This window comes from Brachyistius frenatus, unplaced genomic scaffold, assembly GCF_029030835.1.
Source record: "Brachyistius frenatus isolate BFR_SWC_R1_liver_20210118 unplaced genomic scaffold, ASM2903083v1 Contig_371, whole genome shotgun sequence".
NCBI classification, from domain to species: Eukaryota; Metazoa; Chordata; class Actinopteri; family Embiotocidae; genus Brachyistius; species Brachyistius frenatus.
This window is the reverse complement of record NW_027210970.1, coordinates 90,001-111,555: the sequence shown is the minus strand read 5'-3', so window position 1 is coordinate 111,555 and position 21,555 is coordinate 90,001. Positions and strand designations below refer to the sequence as shown.

The following is a 21,555-nucleotide window of genomic DNA, read 5'->3' as shown; positions in this document are numbered from 1 at the left end:
AATTTTTTTTTATCTACCTACCACGTAGTGTGAATCATTATCACCGATAAATATTACCACTATTTATGTGTGTACATAAAATATTAATATTAATACAAGAGATACTGTAGTAATTAAAAAATGTACCTGAAGTCGATTTGACCTCCACAAGCCTGACGGTTCTTTAATGAACTCCGACCTCAGTACTGCTTAACTTGATGCTCTTTCAGCTGTTGACAATCTTCATTGTTCTAAATTCATCAAGTGGTCGTCTCTACTTGCTGTTTTACTGAAGCACCTGGTGACAGGTTTATAGCTCCTCCCCACAGTTTACTGTCCAGAATCACCAGCGACATCATGAGGAGCTCAAACATGTAAAAACAACTAAAGCGTAATATGTGACGTGTAAAGTATTGCAGAAATGTCTTTGTCTGTGATAACAGGAGGGTCATCTTATTCATCCTGCCTCACTTCCTCTAACAGGCCCCGCCCCTCTGAGGCCGCTCGTCCATCCTGTGCTACAAAACTTCCTCTGCCATGTTTTCCTTCTCCAACGTGACTTTTGACCCGAAGCCGAGGATCATTGACCAGCTCCGCCTGTTGACTGAAGCCTTGTGTTCACTCTGTTGGTTTCACTTTATGTGATCATTGTTTTGATTATTGTGCAATCACCTTCCTCTTTAACATTCACTCAATATGTTGCCAAAGTGAAGGGAAATAAAAATACATATGAAGCATTAAATTCTCTATGAGCTCGAACTGAAGAACAACACTGAAGGTGGAAGGAATAAATCCTGAAGGAAGCTTCAGAAAACTTTTTTGAAGGGATTTTTTTCGTATGACTCCTGACTAATACTTTCTATATATTTCTATAATGTAAAGTAACTTTTTATCTCCCTGTGATTTCTGTTACTTGTGTCTATTTGCAATGACAAAAAGGAGTCACTGCCCCATGACTGCTGATGGAGCGATGCCCCCCCAACTCACCTTCAGCCTCCAGGAGTTTGAGCTGCTGCCCAGTTCGGAGGAAGTACTTCCTGAGCACCACGAAGATAACAGCCAATGGGATGGCAGCAATGAAGATGTATGGCCGCATGATGGACACAGTGAAGATAGCTCCCGTCACAATTAACGTCAGCTAGTGCAAAAAGATCAAAGTTAACCAGCCGGAATAAATCTGTGTACTCCTGTTAATAATACGTCTTTAAAGAGTTAAGAAGAAGCTGTGAAGAAGAGAAACATTATATTTCTCTGAGCTCTATAATCTATAAACGTGAGATTATGTCAGTTAATAAAACTACAACATCATGTTAGCATACTTTACATTTTATTTCATCATGTGAGGTCATTATGTGAGGTCATCATGTGACATGTTGGTTAAATACCTGAATGAGGTCAAACAGCACCAGCGGCAGCATGTCGTCGATGGTGGCCATGTCCTTGGTGAATCTGTTCATGATCCGACCTGAACAAACAAAGACATTTATATTGTAGTCAGTATCAGTCTGGTTCACAGTAATGTCTGGAAACTCTGTTCATATTAACGTTTGTTGGGCCGCTGAAAGGTCACCAGGAGGTGGTGGACGGACAGACACCAGAAGGTGGTGGACGGACGGACCGCGACACCAGGAGGTGGTGGACGGACAGACCGCATCACCAAGAGGTGGTGGACGGACGGACCGCGTCACCAGGAGGTGGTACAACTCCAAGAGGTGGTGGAGAGACTGTCCCCATCCACTGCCTGGTGACCAGCAGATGAGCCTGATTCATTCCTGGTGTCATAAGAGGAAACAGCACCTGATTTCATGGTGTTGAGAACAGCCATTGGGGCTCGCAGCACAGCGCTCAGCATCTGTTCGTGCAGTCTCTTGGACACGGTGAGGAGTGTGTGCACCAGAGGGAGACCCCTGAAGACGCCCAGGGCCAGCACGCTCTCCGAGGTGGCCACGTAGATGTAGATGATGTAGTAAGCGCTGGTCGGCGTGACGATGACGGCCAGGTGGACGGGGGTTGACGAGACGTTGGGGTGCTGCTCATCGATGTAGTTGGGTGACGAAGGGTTTGCACCATCCCTCCAGATCTTACTGGTAGAACAAAGGATGGAGAATCAAACCTGGACTGAATGTTTAGTTATTGATATTCCACTTATTGTTAACTGTAAATGAAAATGATCCATTCTGATGAACACACATTTTATTATTCATTTCAGTGAATCTGGTTTTGCTCCAAGAAATAATTAAAAAAAAGTCGTGCTAAAGGTTTCAATAGCTGCATCACGATTTACTCTGATTTGGCAGTTAAGCTTTAAAATGACCTCAATGTTTTAAACTGCAAATTAATATTTATTTCAAAATAAATATGAATATTAATCATCCTGATTAAAAAAAAAAAAAATCCAGCTGAAGTTAACTTTGTTAAACAGAAACAGTTTCAGTTTGTCAGTGGATGATTTTCCTCAGCAGACTGCCGCGTTAGCACTTTTCTGTTTCAGTTCAAGTTTAAAGGAAGTGGAACATCCTTACTCTGTGATGAGAAAGATGCCGATGACTGAACCAGCAACCTATTAAAGGAAAGGAAAAAAATAAACTCTGTTAATTCATTTTAAAAAGCAAAAAAATAAAAAAAATGTGAAAATAAGTTTGATTTGACCTCAATGACGAAGACAAAGATGATGAAGATGAGGACGTATACGAGGCTCCTATTGGAGGTAATGTAGCGCAGGTAGGTGCTCCATGAGGTAGTTTCAAAGACGTTCTCACGTTCATCTGCGAAGCATTGCTGTGAAGAAGAGCAACGTCGGTTCCACAAACAGAAAGATGAGAACATTTGGTCCATGTAGTCCATATATATATATATATATATATACACTGCTCCAAAAAATAAAGGGAACACTTAAACAACTCAATGTAACTCCAATCAATCCCACTTCTGTGAAATCAACGTGTCCAGTTAGGATCAACACTGATTGAGGATCAGTTTCACCTGCTGTTGTACAAATGGAACAGACAACAGGTGGAAATGAGGCAATTATCAAGACAACCCTATAAAGGAACGGTTCTGCAGGTGGTGACCACAGACCGTTTCTCTGTCCTCGTCCTTTCTGGATGATCATTGGTCCCTTTTGCATTTTGCCAGTGTCCTCACCACTAGAGGTAGCATGAGGTGTCTCCAACCCACAGAAGTTGCTCAGGTAGTGCAGCTCATCCAGGATGGCACATCAACGCACGCTGTGGCAAGAAGGTTTGCTGTGTCTGTCAGCACAGTGTCAAGAGGACGGAGGACATACCGGGAGACGGGCCGGTCCACCAGGAGACGTGGAGGGGGCCGTAGGAGGACAACAACCCGGCAGCGGGACCGCTATCTGCTCCTTTGTGCAAGGAGGAGCAGGAGGAGCGCTGCCAGAGCCCTACAAAATGACCTCCAGCAGGCCACTAATGTGCATGTTTCTGCTCAAACTGTCAGAAACAGACTCCATGAGGGCGGTACGAGGGCCCGACGTCCACAAGTGGGGTCTGTGCTCACAGCCCAACACCGTGCAGGGCGATCGGACTTTACCGGAGAACACCGAGATCGGCAGCTTCTCCGTCGGCGCCCTGCGGTCTTCACGGACGAGAGCAGGTTCACACTGAGCACATGTGACAGACGTGACGGAGTCTGGAGACGCCGTGGAGAACGTTCTGCTGCCTGCAACATCCTCCAGCGGGACCGGTTCGGCGGCGGGTCAGCGACGGTCTGGGGAGGCGTTTCTTCGGAGGGCAGCGCAGCCCTCCGTGTGCTAGCCAGAGGTACCCTGACTGCCATTAGGTCCCGGGATGAGATCCTCAGACCCGTTGAAGACCATCTGCTGGTGCAGCGGGTCCTGGGTTCTTCTGATGCAGGACAATGCTCGGCCTCATGTGGCTGGAGTGTGTCAGCAGTTTCTGCACGATGAAGGCATCGATGCTACGGACCGGCCCGCCAGTCCCCCAGACCTGAATCTAATCCAGCACATCCGGGACATTGTATCTCGTTCCGTCCGCCGACGCCACGTCCACCGCAGACTGTCCGGGAGTGGACCGATGCTTTGATCCAGGTCTGGGAGGAGATCCCTCAGGAGAACATCCGTGGTCTCATCAGGAGCATGCCCAGGCGTTGTAGGGAGTGATACAGGCAGGTGGAGGACACACACACTACTGAGACTCATTTGGACACCATTCAGACCTCCATGGATAATGATTCTGATTTCCATTGATCATTCTTGTTATTTTGTTCTCAACACATTCCACTATGTAATGAATAAATATTTTGAACTGGAATATTTCATTCATTGAGATCTAGGATGTGTTGTTTAAGTGTTCCCTTTTATTTTTTTGAGCAGTGTATTTAAACAAACATTTTATTGATGCTGATGAGAAGAAGAGTTCTACCTCCATGTCCTCTTCGTCCACCTCCTCGCTGATGTCGTACACGCTGTCCTTGGACAGGCGGCGGGCGTAGATGTCCAGCTCGGACGCCAGGTCGCACTGTGGCGTGATGGACAGCTTTCTCCTGAAGGACGACTGCATCTGCTCTCTGCGCTCTTGTCCCTGAGCGTTGGTGATGAAGGCCAGGACGGACTGGCGCCGCTGGCCGCTGAGGTGCTGCAGGCCATGGTGGTACAGGTTCCCCCGGGGGAGCACCTCCTCCACCTGATCATCCTCCGGTACCACGGAGAACTTCCTCTCCGACAGCTCCCGGACCCCGTCTTCTATCAGCGTGGACTGGGAGGCGTTCACGGTCTGCAGGGAGTTCCCGATGAAGGAGAACTTGCGGGCAGCTGCCAGAGGATTCAGGATGAGGGACTGTTTGCGTTTTTCGGGATAGCTGTCACCTCCTGGATGTCCTTGAGGTCCAGTTCCGATGATCGGAGGCGGTGCCTGGTGGAAGGATTGGCGGACGGGCTCCGGGCCTCGCAGACCGGCGGTTTCATCGACTGAGACCCTGCGGAGAGTTTCTGTGAGGATGGAAGTGCGGCGCTCGGCGTTGATGTTGTCGTAGGCTTCCAGGCCGAGTAGCAGCGAGCTGAAGTCCGGCCGCTGGGCCTGCAGCTCTGAGAAGGTGCCGGAGAAGTAACAGTCTCCATTGTGCAGCAGGAGGATCTTGTCTGCACGTTTGAGGTGCTCCAACTTGCTGGTGACCACAACACGAGTCTTGGAGGCCATAAGTTTACACACACATCTGTGTGGAAAATGGAAAATATACAGATTATTATTTAGAAACAGTCCGACAGAGGAGGGATGTTCGTAAAAAACTAAAAATAGGAACAAAATATAGAGTGGGGAGTTTTATCTTCAAATAATAACCAGCATGCTGCTGTATGTGTTTACTATAACTGTTACCATGACTACGGTCAGGATTTTAAAACATAAATGTTTATTTTGGATCCTTTACATTTCATCAGAGGATAATATTCCTGTTCTGTTGAAGCAGCCATTTCTCACCACCGTTAACACGAGTCTGCTTCAGTCAACAAGAGTTAACCTTGACCTTGACCACCCCACCCCCCCCACTACATGAAAGACTCTCTGTTGTCATACACACTTCTCAAAGATGTCTTTCTCCGTCACAATGTCCAGGTGGGTGAAAGGAGCATCGAGCAGGTAGAGGTCAGCGTCTTTGTACACCGCCCTGAGAGAGGAAGAGGAGGAGAAGCTGCTCTTTTAACAGTGGCATAAAGGATGTCAGGTTTTAGTGGGAATAAATCACTTCCTGTGAATATTTACGGTGATGGTAGAAATCCAAAGACTGGCTGTAAAGTGATGTTAACATACTTAACCAATAAATAATGCAAAAGAATATGAGTGTCTGACTGAGTGATGTACACACAGTATAACAGAGCAATAACGCTCCAGCAAGCACTGGTCATTAAAACACCATAAAACACGATGGTTGGTGAGAAAGATAAAAGATCCTCCGCAGCTTTATGAGCTTCTGTTTCTTTACTCTGGAAACAACAAGCTTTTATGAATACGTAATAATGATGAGAATTGTAATATTTAATTTTTTTGATGTTATTCTTTGCTTTAAAGAAATGGATCCTCTTATTGCGAAAGAGCTTGAATGTTTTATTGTAAACTACAGTGTTTCTGCAGACTTCTAATGATATTAATAGTTAATAGGAGTTAATGGGAGCTAATGGGAGTTAATGGGAGTTAGTAGGCATTAATAGAAGTTAATAGGAGTTAATAAAACCAAAGTTTCTGATTCAGATTCTGGAAAACTGGAGATGACGTCATTTACATCAGTTAGAAGTTTGACTCAGCTCGTTGTTGGACCAAACAAGGACCATATGTGTTCTCACATCAGAAGAAGGGAAAGAGGCCTGCTGACAGGTGCTCAGGTGTGACAGGAAGTACCTGGCGAGGCCGAGGCGAGCTCTTTGACCACCGCTGAGGGTCACACCTCCTTCCACCAGGAGCGTCTTGTCCTTCTCAGGCAGCAAAGCGAAGTCCTTGACAGGACAACAAGAGATCAAACTCATGCAGACATGGACGGTGGAGTGAATGGTGGTCTGGGAGAGCTCGACAGGTACAAACAGCGTGTGAAGACGACGAGGCGGCAGGAAGTAACTCCTCTTCCAAATTATTATCCTCGACTTATCAATTTTTCACTTATTGTGTTTCTAGCTTATATATTTAAACAATGCACATTTTAATTAATCAGTAGTTGAATGTTCATGAATTCATGAGGAACTTTTGAGAGCTACTGATTTCGTCAGAAGTGTTGTGAGCAGGAAATGAAGACAGAATTTGTCTGCACAGAACACAAAGAATTCATGTTGAGTTGCAACCATATAAACAGCACAAAGCACAGACACATGAAGGATGTCACAGTGAAGACAGTGTTGGTGACGGTTCATGAAAACACCAACGAGCACACGTTGATGGCGGTGAAAACGTCCTACCTGTTTAATGGTGTCCTGACAGGATGCAGAGGGACCAAGTTAACAGGTAGTTTAACAGCCAGTGAAATAAGGCAGCACAGTAAAACAGACAGAACGCCCCCCCGCAGCTCCAGACTGCAGGAAGCCATGAGTTTACAGAGGGAGGACCACCCGCAGCCGTCTGTCTGCTGCTGCAGTGCCAACAATAGTCAGGAATTACAGCCAGAGGTCAGTGAACGCCTCGTCTGTCTGAGACATCAGCTCCGACTCTTCTGACTCAGCGTTACTTTGGAGTTCAGGAGAAAATCCTGCCTATCATTTCTAGCCTCTTCATGTGGTAAAATAGAGAATTAATGTTAACAATAACTCATAAGTTCTTCTCATAGGGCACCTTTGAATGACTGTATGTTATTTCAGAGCATCTCTATCCCTCACTGACTGTTACACCAGCACACAGTGGAGCTACAACTAACCGCGGTAAATTTTACTTAAATGGAGGCGGAAACATCACCGTGAAGATTACAATATCACAATATGGAGACATTTGAAGATCATATCAGGACAGAACAGAAGACTTTTCAACGTTGACAACAGATACAGACATTTAAATAGGAATCAACCGCTGCATTAAAAACATGAAACAGTTTGAAATGTTTTTGACTTTTCAAAATGATGCTGAAGATATAAAAATAAAAGAGACATTTTTAAATGGACCTCCTGTAATGGGATTACAGGAGGTGTAATGTAAGCAGATTGCAGCACACAGGAAGACATCCCATCATCATCCTCATTTCGTAGTGTTTTATTTTAAGTGTTGTTAAGGTGAGCAGGTGAAGCAGGCGTTTCCATGGTGACACCAGGACTGCATGCAGCCTTTGTTTGTTGTGACAACATGTTGTGTTTTTGTAAAAAACAGCGAGGCTCCATTAGAGCTGCAGACATGTGATGAAGTCGTCAATAAATATAATAAATATTATGGAGGGTCAACCGCCGCATCGATTTCAGTAAAACTAACATTATTAAAGTCTATTTAAAACATCAACACCAATACAAGACTGTTTATATTGTTTTATGCTGACACGAATGAAAGTTTGGACATTGTTTATGTTTGATAACAGTTTATTTCAACACTGCAGTGTGTTTATGGATCATCGTTTACATCCCAACCATGTATGAGCACGTTGGATGTGTTGTGTCTGCCTACATACATGTAACATAGATAGTTTGTCTCTTCAGCTATCAACATGTATGTTTTATGATCATGCATTAGCGTATGCTGCATGTCTGCAGACTGTAATAAAAACTTCATATGCAGTCATGCTTGTTTTGTGCATAAAATAAAAGTATATATTGAATATTGAACAACGAGCCAACAGTTCGTCCCTGCAGCTCCCTGACGAGCGAACATGGGAACCAACAGGCTCATGTTGCATCCCAGTGACATAACGAGATCTCCATGGCAACAGAGGGGACAGTATTCAGCTGAGGGGCCATCACTCAACACTGAGGCTAATGAGAGAGTGAGTGCATTTGTGTGTGTGTGTGTGTGTGTGTGTGTGTGTGTGTGTGTGTGTGTGTGTGTGTGTGTGTGTGTGTGTGTGTGTGTGTGTGTGTGTGTGTGTGTGTGTGTGTGTGTGTGTGTGTGTGTGTGTGTGTGTGTGTGTGTGTGTGTGTGTGTGTGTGTGTGTGTGTGTGTGTGTGTGTGTGTGTGTGTGTGTGTGTGTGTCTGAAGCTATGAACACTCTTCTACACAGTCTGTGATTTATTCTGTCTCTGTCATCTATCTGCTCCAAATAATGTATTTTTAATCAAAATATGGGTGTTCATATTCAAGTTTTGTGCTTTTGAATAAACAGCAGAAGATGGGTGTAGTTTATATCCACAACAGCAACGACCATGACAGAAGAAGGAGGTAAAGAAAATAGAAAGAGAAAGATGGGGGGGGGGTACCTCTTCTAGCTGGCAGGCCTTGATGATGGAGGTGTAGCGGTACTCGTCATAAGTCAGGCCGAACAGGATGTTGTCTCGAATTGTACCCGGCATGATCCAGGAGGTCTGAGGTGAGAAGGAGATGCGGCCGCTGTGTCGGATCTTCCCCTCTGACGGAACCAGTTCTCCGAGGATCATCATCAGCAGGGAGCTCTGCAGGAAACACTCCTTATTCTCCTGCATTTCATCCTCAACATCCAACACGCTGGAACCTGCAGCAGGTCGGCTTTGACCAGACGAGAACAGCGATCATCTGTGTCCTACCTTCCCGGAGCCCGTGGATCCGGCCACCGCCAGCATCTTCCCTCTCTCCAGGTCCAGGCTGATGTTCCTCAGGACAGGTGTGACGTACAGGTTGGTGAAGAAGAGGCTGGCGTCTCCGTTCAGGTGTCCGTTTGCTTTGTTCTCCTGCTTGATCTTCTCAAACAACTCACCGATGCCCTGCAGAGGAGGTCAGTCAAACTCTACGTGAATATAGAGATTACATGATGAACATCTACAATAATACCAGGGACGTGTACTTTTGAACAGTTTCCTGCTGCTGCGTGTGGAGGTTGAATTTAATAATCAAACATTATTTTGACTTTGATTAATGACAGAACCACATCTCACATCTCTGTGTACGTACATGTGCATGGCATGTATGACTCTCATGAGTGAGTGCACTGAGACGGGAGAAACAGGAGATGCTCCACAGACAGGAGGAGACTCAATGGCCTCATTTCACCTCATCCGTCAGCACCTCGGTAACGACGAGCAGCCGGCACGTCTCCCGTTAGAAAAGGGGAACTCTGCTCCACTCGCTGGTTTAATCATTGACCTTTGTGACGTTTTATGGGTCACCGTTCCTCTGCTGCCCGGCTGGCTCCAGTTAGTGCAGGTTGGTCTGTGTGATTCTCATTCTAATGAGCTGACGTCCGTGCTGTCAGCAGTAAAGAAAGGAACCTCCCCCCCCCCCCCATTCATCAGCCAATGGCACATTCCAGGAAGAGGAGACGGCCGGAGGAGAGTCTGGGAATTAGTGATGAACACTAGTGGGACTCTCAAAGGGGGGTGGAAGGGTTCCCAGCAAAGACAGAGATAATTAATGATGCAGGTTTTCTCACGGGTTTGGATGGTCAGTGAACCTGTTCGACTCCGTTTACAGCTCCTATAGATAAGAAGGAAGCACCTGTTCCCACAGACGAGGATTCGTTCTCTGGAACACCTGGACACTGTTTAACTTCTGAAAACATGCCACTGTTACGCTATTTACACACTGATGAAGGTAAATGTAGTCTGAGTGATGAGTCAGCAAAATAAATACTATGATATAATACTACAATAAACACTACGATATAATACTACAATAAATTCTACGATATAATAATACGATAAATAATATGATATAATACTATGATAAATATTACAATATAATGCTAGGATAAATACTACGATATAATACCACAATAAATGCCATGATATAATACTACAATAAATACTACGATATAATACTACGATAAATACTACAATAAATACTACGATATAACACTACGATAAATACTATGATATAATACTACAATAAATAACTTTAACAGAGTTTACACATGACCTTCATCATATCTCTGTACACACACTTTCTGTTACTGATCGGTTGATATGTGGAAATACAGATATTATCGTGTCAGCTTCAATCTCTGCTGCTCCACGTGGGATCAACAACTAAAGAAGAGCTGAATATCACCATCACATTATGTTACTGTCAGATGCATGAGGGCAGGATGAACTGCTAAGTCATATGTCCACTGTTTCATCTTTTTAATTTCTATTTGGGTGAATGAACTTTGAAATGTAGAGGAAAGAAATTATATTTCATTTAGCTCAACTCATTTCATGTACGATTTAAATACCCTGTAACTATGTAAACAGCCCATATTGATGTTCACATTTTGTCTTAAAGCATTTACCAATTTACTGATCATTGAATATTAATGTAACATGGTGTGACATGCATCTTGCTATCACCAGTGGGTTCTTTCCAGCACGAACAACAACAGTCAGCCGATGTAAGGTTTCCAAGGTGTTTATTCCACCTAATACAAACAAACCATAAATACTCCACAATTTCTGTGTCTTTGTGTGTCTAGCAGCCACCCTGCTACTCCGTCCTCCCTCTCTCATCTGGTCACCTGCTTGGGTTTTTATCTGGGTTAGGGAGGGACAATCAGGGATGTGATTCAGCTGGGGCTAATTAAGCCTCTTCCAGGCACCGTTCCCTGAACCACTCCCCCAATCAGTCCCTCCTGCAGCTGAGCAAACCACACACCGCCACCACACATGGATCAAGGTCACTGCTTTAACTCTTAAATGTATGGGTTGTTTTTCTCACACTATTAGATGCAGCATCAACACAACACTAATATACACTACATCATACTGATAACACACAAAAACATATTTGTATTTATGATTTTTTTTTTATAATTTACTTGTCGGTAGATTTCAGGAAACTTTTTTAGTTTTTTAATTCATGAATGTGTCTCAGTGATGGTTTATAAAAGAGAACCATCTGAGCAGTCGGGCCGTGTGAAAACAAATCTGGCAGGTAATTGGATGCACCACCTGTCTATCACAGCTGACTTCAACCAATCAGATCAACACACTATATGATGTCATAGGAAAGCGGTGAAGATGAAACACAACAACGAGCCACAGTGTGAGGAAAGTTCTTCAGCATGTAGGTAGACAATTCTTACAACGGATCAGAGGTTCTGGTACAACGGATGCTACAGCAGCAGCTACGCTAACCTCTCTCAGACCACCTCCATCTCTCTGGAGGGACCAGTCTCTTCCTGGGATACATCAACACCACCCGCTGTGGAGGGACCAGTCCCTTCCTGGGACACATCAACACTACCCGCTGTGGAAGGACCAGTCCTTTCCTGGGACACATCAACTCCACCCGCTGTGGAGGGACCAGTCCCTTCCTGGGACACATCAACATCACCCGCTGTGGAGGGACGAGTCCCTTCCTGGGACACATCAACACCACCCACTGTGGAGGAACCAGTCCCTTCCTGGGACACATTAACACCACCCGCTGTGGAAGGACCAGTCCCTTCCTGCGACACATCAACTCCACCCGCTGTGGAGAGACCAGTCCCTTCCTGGGACACATCAACACCACCCGCTGTGGAGGGACGAGTCCCTTCCTGGGACACATCAACACCACCCGCTGTGGAGAATCTAGTCCCTTCCTGCGAGACATCAACTCCACCCGCTGTGGTGGGACCAGTCCCTTCCTGCGATACATCAACTCCACCCACTGTGGAGAGACCAGTCCCTTCCTGGGACACATCAACACCACCTGCTGTGGAGGGACGAGTCCCTTCCTGGGACACATCAACACCACCCGCTGTGGAGGGACTAGTCTCTTCCTGGGACACATCAACACCACCCGCTGTGGAGAATCTAGTCCCTTCCTGCGACACATCAACTCCACCCACTGTGGAGGGACCAGTCCCTTCCTGGGATACATCAACACCACCCGCTGTGGAGGGATCAGTCCCTTCCTGGGACACATCAACACCACCCGCTGTGGAGGGACGAGTCCCTTCCTGGGACACATCAACATCACCCTCTGTGGAGGGATCAGTCCCTTCCTGGGACACATCAGCACCACCTGCTTTCGAAGGACCAGTCCCTTCCTGGGACACATCAACACCACTCGCTTTTGAAGGACCAGTCCCTTCCTGGGACACATCAACAACACCCGCTGCAGAACAACTGTGTTTCAGCTACAAGCGCTAACTTAAAGACTTAGAACTAAAAACTAGACGGACTGTTGTATGATCTCATGTTCCTTAAGTTACCTCACAAGATAAATTTCTCTCTGAGGACCACAGACTGGCTATAAAAGTGTCCGTAGCTTCCAGGTCTAAAAAATGAGGCCAATGCAGAAGAGCCTGAAGCTGCCTTACCACCGAGTGCCACTAGAGGTTGGCTCCAAAAAGCAGTGGTTTCCAGAGGCATTTTTGTGTTTTTTTAGCAGAACATTTCTGATTCTGGACAAACTGAACACGACAGCAGCTGCAATTACCAGGATGGTGCAGGTCTCCATCTCTCAGTTACAACTTCCCTTCACACAACCTTTCCCAGCTACCTGTGAATCTATATGTACAGTATGTATATATATATATATACACTCACCAGCCACTTTATTAGGTACACCTGTTCAACTACTTGGTAACGCAAGTATTTAATCAGCCAATCACATGGCAGCAACTCAATGCATTTATGCATGTAGATACGGTGAAGATGACCTGCTGAAGTTCAAACGGAGCATCAGAACGGGGAAGAAAGGTGATTTCAGTGACTTTGAACATGGCAGGTTGTTGGTGCCAGACCAGTCATGAGCAGTTCTGAATGCAAAAGGGGTCCAATGGTACTCGCAAGGTGTACCTAATAAAGTGGCCGGGGAGTGTATTTACACACACATACCTAGAATCACTGCATCCTTTTTCTTCGCAATGTTTTCACCAACCTGATAAATGTTTCATCACAGTTACTTCTATGAAGCTGTATGAATGTCTGACATACAGCCAGCTGTATAGCCAGGAACCAACCTCATCCCAGGATGCAGACACGTTGACCATCTCCAGTTCAGTGGTGGTCAGATTGTACTCCAGCACTCTGTATTCCTCCTTCATCAAGAATTCCTGGAGAAAAACATCATCAACATTTACACTTATTCTACACCGCTCCACTCTTCTGTTTGGGGTGTTGAAGGTGAAGATTGTCTTCAGCAGAAAATATCTAAGTGACTCACACATCTCTCATCCCTCCACCTACCTCGATCTTCTTGACTAGAGCCAGAGTGTCGTACCACATCTGGATGGAGCCCGGCAGCTGGCGGGTCAGTGTCATTCGGAGCACCATGCAGTAGGAGGCTGTGGTGAAGATTCGACGCAGGATGATGCCTTTACTGAGCGCGTGCGGCACGATGGCTGACACAATAACCAAGATGGCGGAGAAGAAGTAAGCGGCGCTGTAGAAGTAGCGGAGAGAACCGATCTTCCTCGTCAGCGTCATCTCACCCCTAGAGAGGAAGAAGAACGAGACAGAAACAGGAAGAAGAAAGGAGATAAGAATGTTTCAATGTTCCTGTAAACTGAGGTATTGAAGTATTTCTCTTCCCAGTAAATTTATTGTTTAATGCTATCTATCTGGTGTGTGTGTGTGTGTGTGTGTGTGTGTGTGTGTGTGTGTGTGTGTGTGTGTGTGTGTGTGTGTGTGTGTGTGTGTGTGTGTGTGTGTGTGTGTGTGTGTATTTATATGGTATACGGGAGTTCCTTACTGCCTGATGTTCCTGATGATGGTCTCCATCACCTCCTCCCAGCCGTAGGCCTTCACAGAATGGATGTTCTCCACGATCTCTGAAGTCAGCGCCAGGCGGCGGCTCGTCATCCCAGCTCGCTTCATTCTGTTCACAGGAGACAGTTTCATTGCAGCATCAGCAGGCATGTACATGTACACATACATACGTGTACATGTACACATACATACATAGTGTACATGTACATGTGTTGTGAGTGTGAATGGTAGCCTGTCCCCACCGGTGAGGTCCCATCTTCTGGGATAACCAGGCCTGGACGATGCCCAGCAGAGTCAGAGCTGCCAGAGCACAGAACCCGTTCACCTCGATCAGCTCCCAGATCAGACCCACACACAGGATACACTGCAGGGGTGTGATCCACACGAAATGGGCCAGACCCAGACTCTGGGGATACACAGAGGACAGACGGGGGACAGACAGAAGGGAAAGAGAGAAGGCATTAGAGGACACAGGGTAACTGGATTACAGCTCTAATAATGTGACTCCTTCCAGTAAGAACATGTTTAGCTGCTGACCACAGAGCACTCAGAGGTTCAAGGAACACTGGCAACAGATTCGTTCTGAGTACCAAACAGGTGTCAGACAGGTGAGCAGCTGTCAGACAGGTGAACAAGTGTCAGACAGGTGAGCAGATGTGGTGTCAGACAGGTGAACAGGTGTCAGACAGGTGAACAGTTGTTACACGGGTGTGGTTTCAGAAAGGTGAACCAGTGTTAAACAGGTGTCAGACAGGTGTGGTGTCAGACAGGTGAACATGTGTCAGACAGGTGTGATGTTAGCAGGTGAGGTGTCAGACAGGTGAACAGATTTCAGACAGGTGTAGTGTCAGAGGTGTCAGACAGGTGAACAGGTGTAGACATGTGTGGTGTTAGGCAGGTGAGGTGTCAGACAGGCGAACAGATGTCAGACAGGTGTAGTGTCAGAGGTGTCAGACAGGTGAGCAGAGGTGTGTCAGCGTGGCTTAACAGAAACAGAACGTAGCCATGTGCAACAAAGGCAAACAGCAACAAACAGCTCTATTTTGGTAAAAACATGAAACATGAAGGATCAGAGGGACGTACTGACCACATAGAGGATTAGTGTGTGCATGTGTGTGTGTGTGAAGGGGGGGGGGAGTTAACTGGTATGTTATTAACAGTCTTTCACTGTTAAAATGGGTCACTATTGCAATAATGTGTAACTGCTATAAATTCAAGCTGACTGAGTGAGTCTGTAATACTTAAAGAGTATGTTCTCTGTGACGATATCATTAAACCACCTTCACTTACCTCAGTCAGGTCACTGCATGGATCACTACATGGATCACTGCATGGTTCACTTCATGGATCACTGCATGGATCACTGCATGGATCACTACATGGATCACTGCATGGTTCACTACATGGTTCACTGCATGGATCACTGCATGGATCACGACATGGATCACAACATGGTTCACTACATGGTTCACTGCATGGATCACTGCATGGATCACTACATGGATCACAACATGGTTCACTACATGGTTCACTGCATGGATCACGACATGGATCACAACATGGTTCACTACATGGTTCACTGCATGGATCACTGCATAGATCACTACATGTATCACCACATGGTTCACTGCATGGATCACTCACTGCATGGATCACTACATGGATCACTGCATGGATCACTCACTACATGGATCACTCACTACATGGATCACTACATGGTTCACTTCATGGATCACTGCATGGATCACTGCATGGTTCACTACATGGTTCACTGCATGGATCACTGCATGGATCACGACATGGATCACAACATGGTTCACTGCATGGTTCACTGCATGGATCACTGCATGGATCACGACATGGATCACAACATGGTTCACTACATGGTTCACTGCATGGATCACTGCATAGATCACTACATGTATCACCACATGGTTCACTACATGTATCACTACATGGATCACTGCATGGTTCACTGCATGGATCACTCACTGCATGGATCACTACATGGATCACTACATGGATCACTGCATGGATCACTGCATGGATTACTACATGGATCACTGCATGGATCACTACATGGTTCACTACATGGATCACTCACTACATGGTTCACTGCATGGATCACTACATGGTTCACTTCATGGATCACTGCATGGTTCACTTCATGGATCACTGCATGGTTTACTGCATGGATCACTACATGGATCACTGCATGGTTCACTGCATGGTTCACTGCATGGTTCACTGCATGGTTCACTGCATGGATCACTGCATGGTTCACTGCATGGATCACTGCATGGATCACTGCATGGATCACTGCATGGTTCACTGCATGGTTCACTGCATGGATCACTGCATGGATCACTGCATGGATCACTACATGGATCACTGCATGGATCACTGCATGGTTCACTTCATGGATCACTGCATGGTTCACTTCATGGATCACTGCATGGTTCACTGCATGGATCACTACATGGATCACTACATGGATCACTACATGGTTCACTACATGGATCACTCACTACATGGTTCACTGCATGGATCACTACATGGTTCACTGCATGGATCACTGACTGCATGGATCACTGTTTATGTGGTGGTTTGTTCATGTGGTGGTTTGTTTATGTGGTTGTTTGTTTATGTGGTGGTTTGTTTATGTGGTTGTTTGTTTATGTGGTGGTTTGTTCATGTGGTGGTTTGTTCATGAGGTTGTTTGTTTATGTGGTTGTTTGTTCATGTGGTGGTTTGTTCATGTGGTGGTTTGTTTATGTGGTGTTTGTTCATGTGGTGGTTTGTTTATGTGGTGGTTTGTTTATGTGGTTGTTTGTTTATGTGGTTGTTTGTTCATGTGGTGGTTTGTTCATGTGGTGGTTTGTTTATGTGGTTGTTTGTTTATGTGGTTGTTTGTTCATGTGGTGGTTTGTTCATGTGGTGGTTTGTTTATGTGGTGGTTTGTTCATGTAGTGGTTTGTTTATGTGGTTGTTTGTTCATGTGGTGGTTTGTTTATGTGGTGGTTTGTTCATGTAGTGGTTTGTTTATGTGGTGGTTTGTTTATGTGGTGGTTTGTTTATGTGGTTGTTTGTTCATGTGGTGGTTTGTTTATGTGGTGGTTTGTTCATGTAGTGGTTTGTTTATGTGGTGGTTTGTTCATGTAGTGGTTTGTTTATATGGTGGTTTGTTCATGTAGTGGTTTGTTTATGTGGTTGTTTGTTCATGTGGTGGTTTGTTTATGTGGTGGTTTGTTTATGTAGTGGTTTGTTTATATGGTTGTTTGTTCATGTGGTGGTTTGTTTATGTGGTTGTTTGTTCATGTGGTGGTTTGTTTATGTGGTGGTTTGTTTATGTAGTGGTTTGTTTAAGTGGTTGTTTGTTCATGTGGTGGTTTGTTTATGTGGTGGTTTGTTCATGTAGTGGTTTGTTTAAGTGGTTGTTTGTTCATGTGGTGGTTTGTTTATGTGGTGGTTTGTTTATGTGGTTGTTTGTTTATGTGGTTGTTTGATTATGTGGTTGTTGCTCACTTCTCTGTACAATGACAACAGAAATAGGAAACATAAACTCTGTAGTGGAACTTCCCTGAAGGATGATCAACAGAACCATATGCTGAGCTGTGAAGTCATTGGTTTTTGTCATTGTTCCATTAAGTTTTTTGTTTTTTTTAATTTCTTATATATTATTATGAACAAAACATTTAAGGGCAGCAGGATGAGGAGGATCTGAAGAATCATGAAGAATCAGCACCGAGCTGATGAATCTCACCTGGACTTCAGGTTTCACTCAGCTGCCTTTCATCCACTCACCTGCAACTTTACACACACACACACACACACACACACACACACACACACACACACACACACACACACACACACACACACACACACACACACACACACACACACACACACACACACACACACACACACACACACACACACTGGGCGAGCCACATCCAAGCAGGTGATAATTATCCCAAAGCAGGTAGCAGACTGTTTCCACATTCAACATGTCAGTGAGACCCGAAGCAGCTTCAACCTCAACACACGCAGCCTGCAGCCGTGTGCTCTCCAGCACGGATGACCATCATACAACACACACCTCATCCTGTTTGTTTGTTTATGTCTTTGTATTATCTCATCTGTTGTCCACTAACTGTCCCTCAGTATAACACAGAGAGAATAGAACCTCTGGAGTCAATGAGGGTGTGACCTTTCAGTCAAAGCCCCCATCTTGTTGCCTAGGCTACTCACCTCGTCCAGCTTGTTGAGGTGAGCCGACATCAGACTCACCAGCTGACCAGTGCTGATCTTATCCAAGACTCGGCTGGACAGCTTTAGGGTCTGAAAAGGTCAAAGGTCAGGGGTCAGTCGAAGCACAAAGGGACAAAGTGAACTATGGGAGGGGAAGTTGGAAACACGTGGTGGCCCCGCCACTCCCACTGCTTGTGGACTTCCACATGTGAGGACCATCCTGGGAACGTTGAGTCACGTTAAGGAAGGTGGACGCATCAGGCTCATGTGGAAGCTGTAAAACTCAATTATTAAAAACAATGACAAAACACAACAGTCTTATTATCTTATCAGCTGGGTTGTTTTGTTCTGGAAGTAGCGAATGTTCACGTGTTATCAGCAGCTCGATGCCACCGGCTGCAGGAAACACTTCACAACATCTCTAGTGTTATGATGCACATTAAATATGAACTGTGAGAAGATCCTTTACTGTCACTGATGAGGGTTCATGAGAAACATATTCAATTAAAGACATATTTAAGGACATAAGGCAGTTTATTGTCAATGTAAAAAAATACAAAGAAATTGAGTTGGCAACGCATCAGATTAGCAGCAAGAACAAGGTAAAAGATGTATAAAAAAAAACAACCAAGATAAAACAAGACGTTACTAGGTTAGAAAATGTGTCTAAATGTGAAGACCTCCAACACTAACCAGGAAATAAGAGCGTCTCATTTCGACGAACAGGCTGTCCTCCTACCTTCTTGTAGATGAGACTGAAGAGGGCGATGCGGATCTGCATGCCCAGGTGGTGCAGGCCGAAGATGGCTGGCTGCAGCAGGAGGAAGCGGGCAGTGAAGAGGAGGCAGAGTCCCAGGGCCAGGAAGTAGCCCTGGCTCCGCTCCGGAGCATGGAACGGGTCGAAGGAGGCGATGATGCGACCCAGAAGCTGCGGTTGGACCGTCTTAGAGGTCTCCTGAACCACAGATAGAACAACAAAAAGTAGAGATGAACTGAGCTTCTCCAATTGTAGTTTCTCTGTTTTAGTGACAGGATCTCTGCTGAGTCAGCTGGATGTTTAAAAGTAGTTTCTGGGACACACTGGCGATATACACACACACACACACACACACACACACACACACATCAGTATATGAGATAGATGGGTTAGATGGGTTAGAGTTCTGGTGTTCTGGTCCAGACTCCACCCTAGCCCAGAGGCCCACAACCACAAGACGACATCAGAATCTAAATCCAACGTCCAGAACCTGTGATCTTCCTCTGAAGTTTTTCGGTTTCTCCACAGTGACTCCTGAATGTGTAACAGGCATTCTTGTCATTATGACGACCGTCTCTAACTGCACTAACTTATGCACACGGCTGCTGTTGGCTCCTCCCACTCGGGTCTGGGAAAGAGATGCTGCGCGACACTCTGGTGCGACATGCTTGTGATGTTTCTACATCCCTGTACTGCAGCTGTACTGTCTTTCTCCAGTTAACAGATATATAGAGACAGGTCTTTGTCCTCCACAGAGGACAGAGAGACAGACTCACCCCGAGGTAGAGGAGGACACCAAAAAAGGCGAATGGGCCGAAGAAGCAGCGGGCCAGAGCTCTCATCAGCCTGGGATGGTTGTTGGTGGACACCACCTCCCTGTCCCATTCTCTGCAGGGAGGACAGTTAGAGGATAGAGTTAGAGGACAGAGTTAGAGTCTCTGTCAGTGAACCGTCCATCCAGGTTTCAGAAGTCTTTCTACAACTTTGTCTCAGAACAAGAAGCTGAAGTTTCCAGATTGAAAGATGTTTCTGTTCTTTGAATAAAATTATATTTTATGAAACTACAGCTTGTTAAACATCATGTGTTTACATGTTGTATAGATATTTCTATGATTATTGTTAATTATATATATACGTTATATCCAGTACTTGTATAGTGCTTGTTTAAAACGGTGTGGAGCTGTTGTTAGATACAGGTCAGATCAGGTGTCTGTTCCTCAACCAGAAGAACTTCTGGTGGAACAAACACCAGCTGAGAGAATAAAACATGGATCATTTCGTCACTGGATTTCACTCCTGCTCTTGTTAGTTAATCGTCTTCATGCCAGCGGAGCTCACTGACCTCAGCGGAGGGTGACAAAGAGGCTGGAGGTACACAGCAGGCTTTAATAGAAGGGAAAGTTCACGTTCCCAGAATCCTCCCTGTTTGCCTGATCGAAATAATGAAAGAAAATCACCCAGCAGCAGTAATTTATCAGTCTTTAAAGGTCGACTGTTTAACACTGTGTACATTAACGTCTGGGTGGCACTGCTCAGCGGGATGAAGAGGCGGAGCCAGGGAGGGACACCAGGGGGTAAAAAGGATGAAGAAACATGAGAGTCTCATCTTCAGAATAACAATGAGGAAGAGGAAGAGATGAAGAGGAGAAAATTAAGAGAGGAAAAGAAAAGTTAATAATAAAGAATAAAAACAAATTCAGAGGAGGAAAGTTAATAATAAAGATTAAAAACAGATTCAGAGGAGAAGAGTTAATAATAAATATTAAAAACGGATTCAGAGGAGGAGAGTTAATAATAAATATTAAAAACGGATTCAGAGGAGGAGAGTTAACCTTGTCCTTCCTCTGCAGCCTGATGTTTGTTGAAAAACACAGGTGAGGTTTATGTACTCGGGTAAAATTCCAGCCCATATTTTCAGTGACTCTGAAGAAATGTTGGATGTCACTATAAACACATGGAGAGGTGACGTATTAAAAACACCTACGCTGTAGATTTCTAGGTTCCAGTTCTATTAATTCTTCTTCCATAAAGGATTTATGTCATGTACGCCGCTGGTGCATTTAAAGTGTAGCATTGGATACACTGTTCTGTACATGCTATCTCCACCTTCGTACACGTCATACACAGTCAGACAACTTCTGACACTTTCAGATACCGTCATACACCGTGATACACCTTCAAACACCTTCAGACACCGTCACACACCTTCAAACACCATCAGACACCGTCATACACCTTCAAACACCTTCAGACACCGTCATACACCTTCAAACACCTTCAGACACATCATACACCTTCATACACCTCCAAACACCTTCAGACA

General features: G+C 45.2%; 1 protein-coding gene across 1 annotated transcript in view; it reads right to left on the bottom strand.

Annotated features, from left to right (window-relative positions):
• cftr (CF transmembrane conductance regulator) overlaps positions 1-21,555 on the bottom strand; it is a 34,869-nt gene that overhangs the window by 8,007 nt on the left and 5,307 nt on the right. Inside the window, exons 3-19 of the mRNA XM_069724349.1 lie at positions 20,009-20,120; positions 19,215-19,430; positions 18,476-18,565; positions 14,464-14,627; positions 14,205-14,330; positions 13,700-13,946; positions 13,474-13,566; positions 9,134-9,310; positions 8,831-9,022; positions 6,354-6,448; positions 5,539-5,625; positions 4,386-5,175; positions 2,629-2,757; positions 2,502-2,539; positions 1,777-2,063; positions 1,365-1,444; positions 967-1,117 (exon numbers count right to left, since the gene is read on the bottom strand). Of these exons, the coding sequence (XP_069580450.1) occupies positions 967-1,117; positions 1,365-1,444; positions 1,777-2,063; positions 2,502-2,539; positions 2,629-2,757; positions 4,386-5,175; positions 5,539-5,625; positions 6,354-6,448; positions 8,831-9,022; positions 9,134-9,310; positions 13,474-13,566; positions 13,700-13,946; positions 14,205-14,330; positions 14,464-14,627; positions 18,476-18,565; positions 19,215-19,430; positions 20,009-20,120 (3,074 nt within the window). The remainder of the gene's footprint in view (positions 1-966; positions 1,118-1,364; positions 1,445-1,776; positions 2,064-2,501; positions 2,540-2,628; positions 2,758-4,385; positions 5,176-5,538; positions 5,626-6,353; positions 6,449-8,830; positions 9,023-9,133; positions 9,311-13,473; positions 13,567-13,699; positions 13,947-14,204; positions 14,331-14,463; positions 14,628-18,475; positions 18,566-19,214; positions 19,431-20,008; positions 20,121-21,555) is intronic.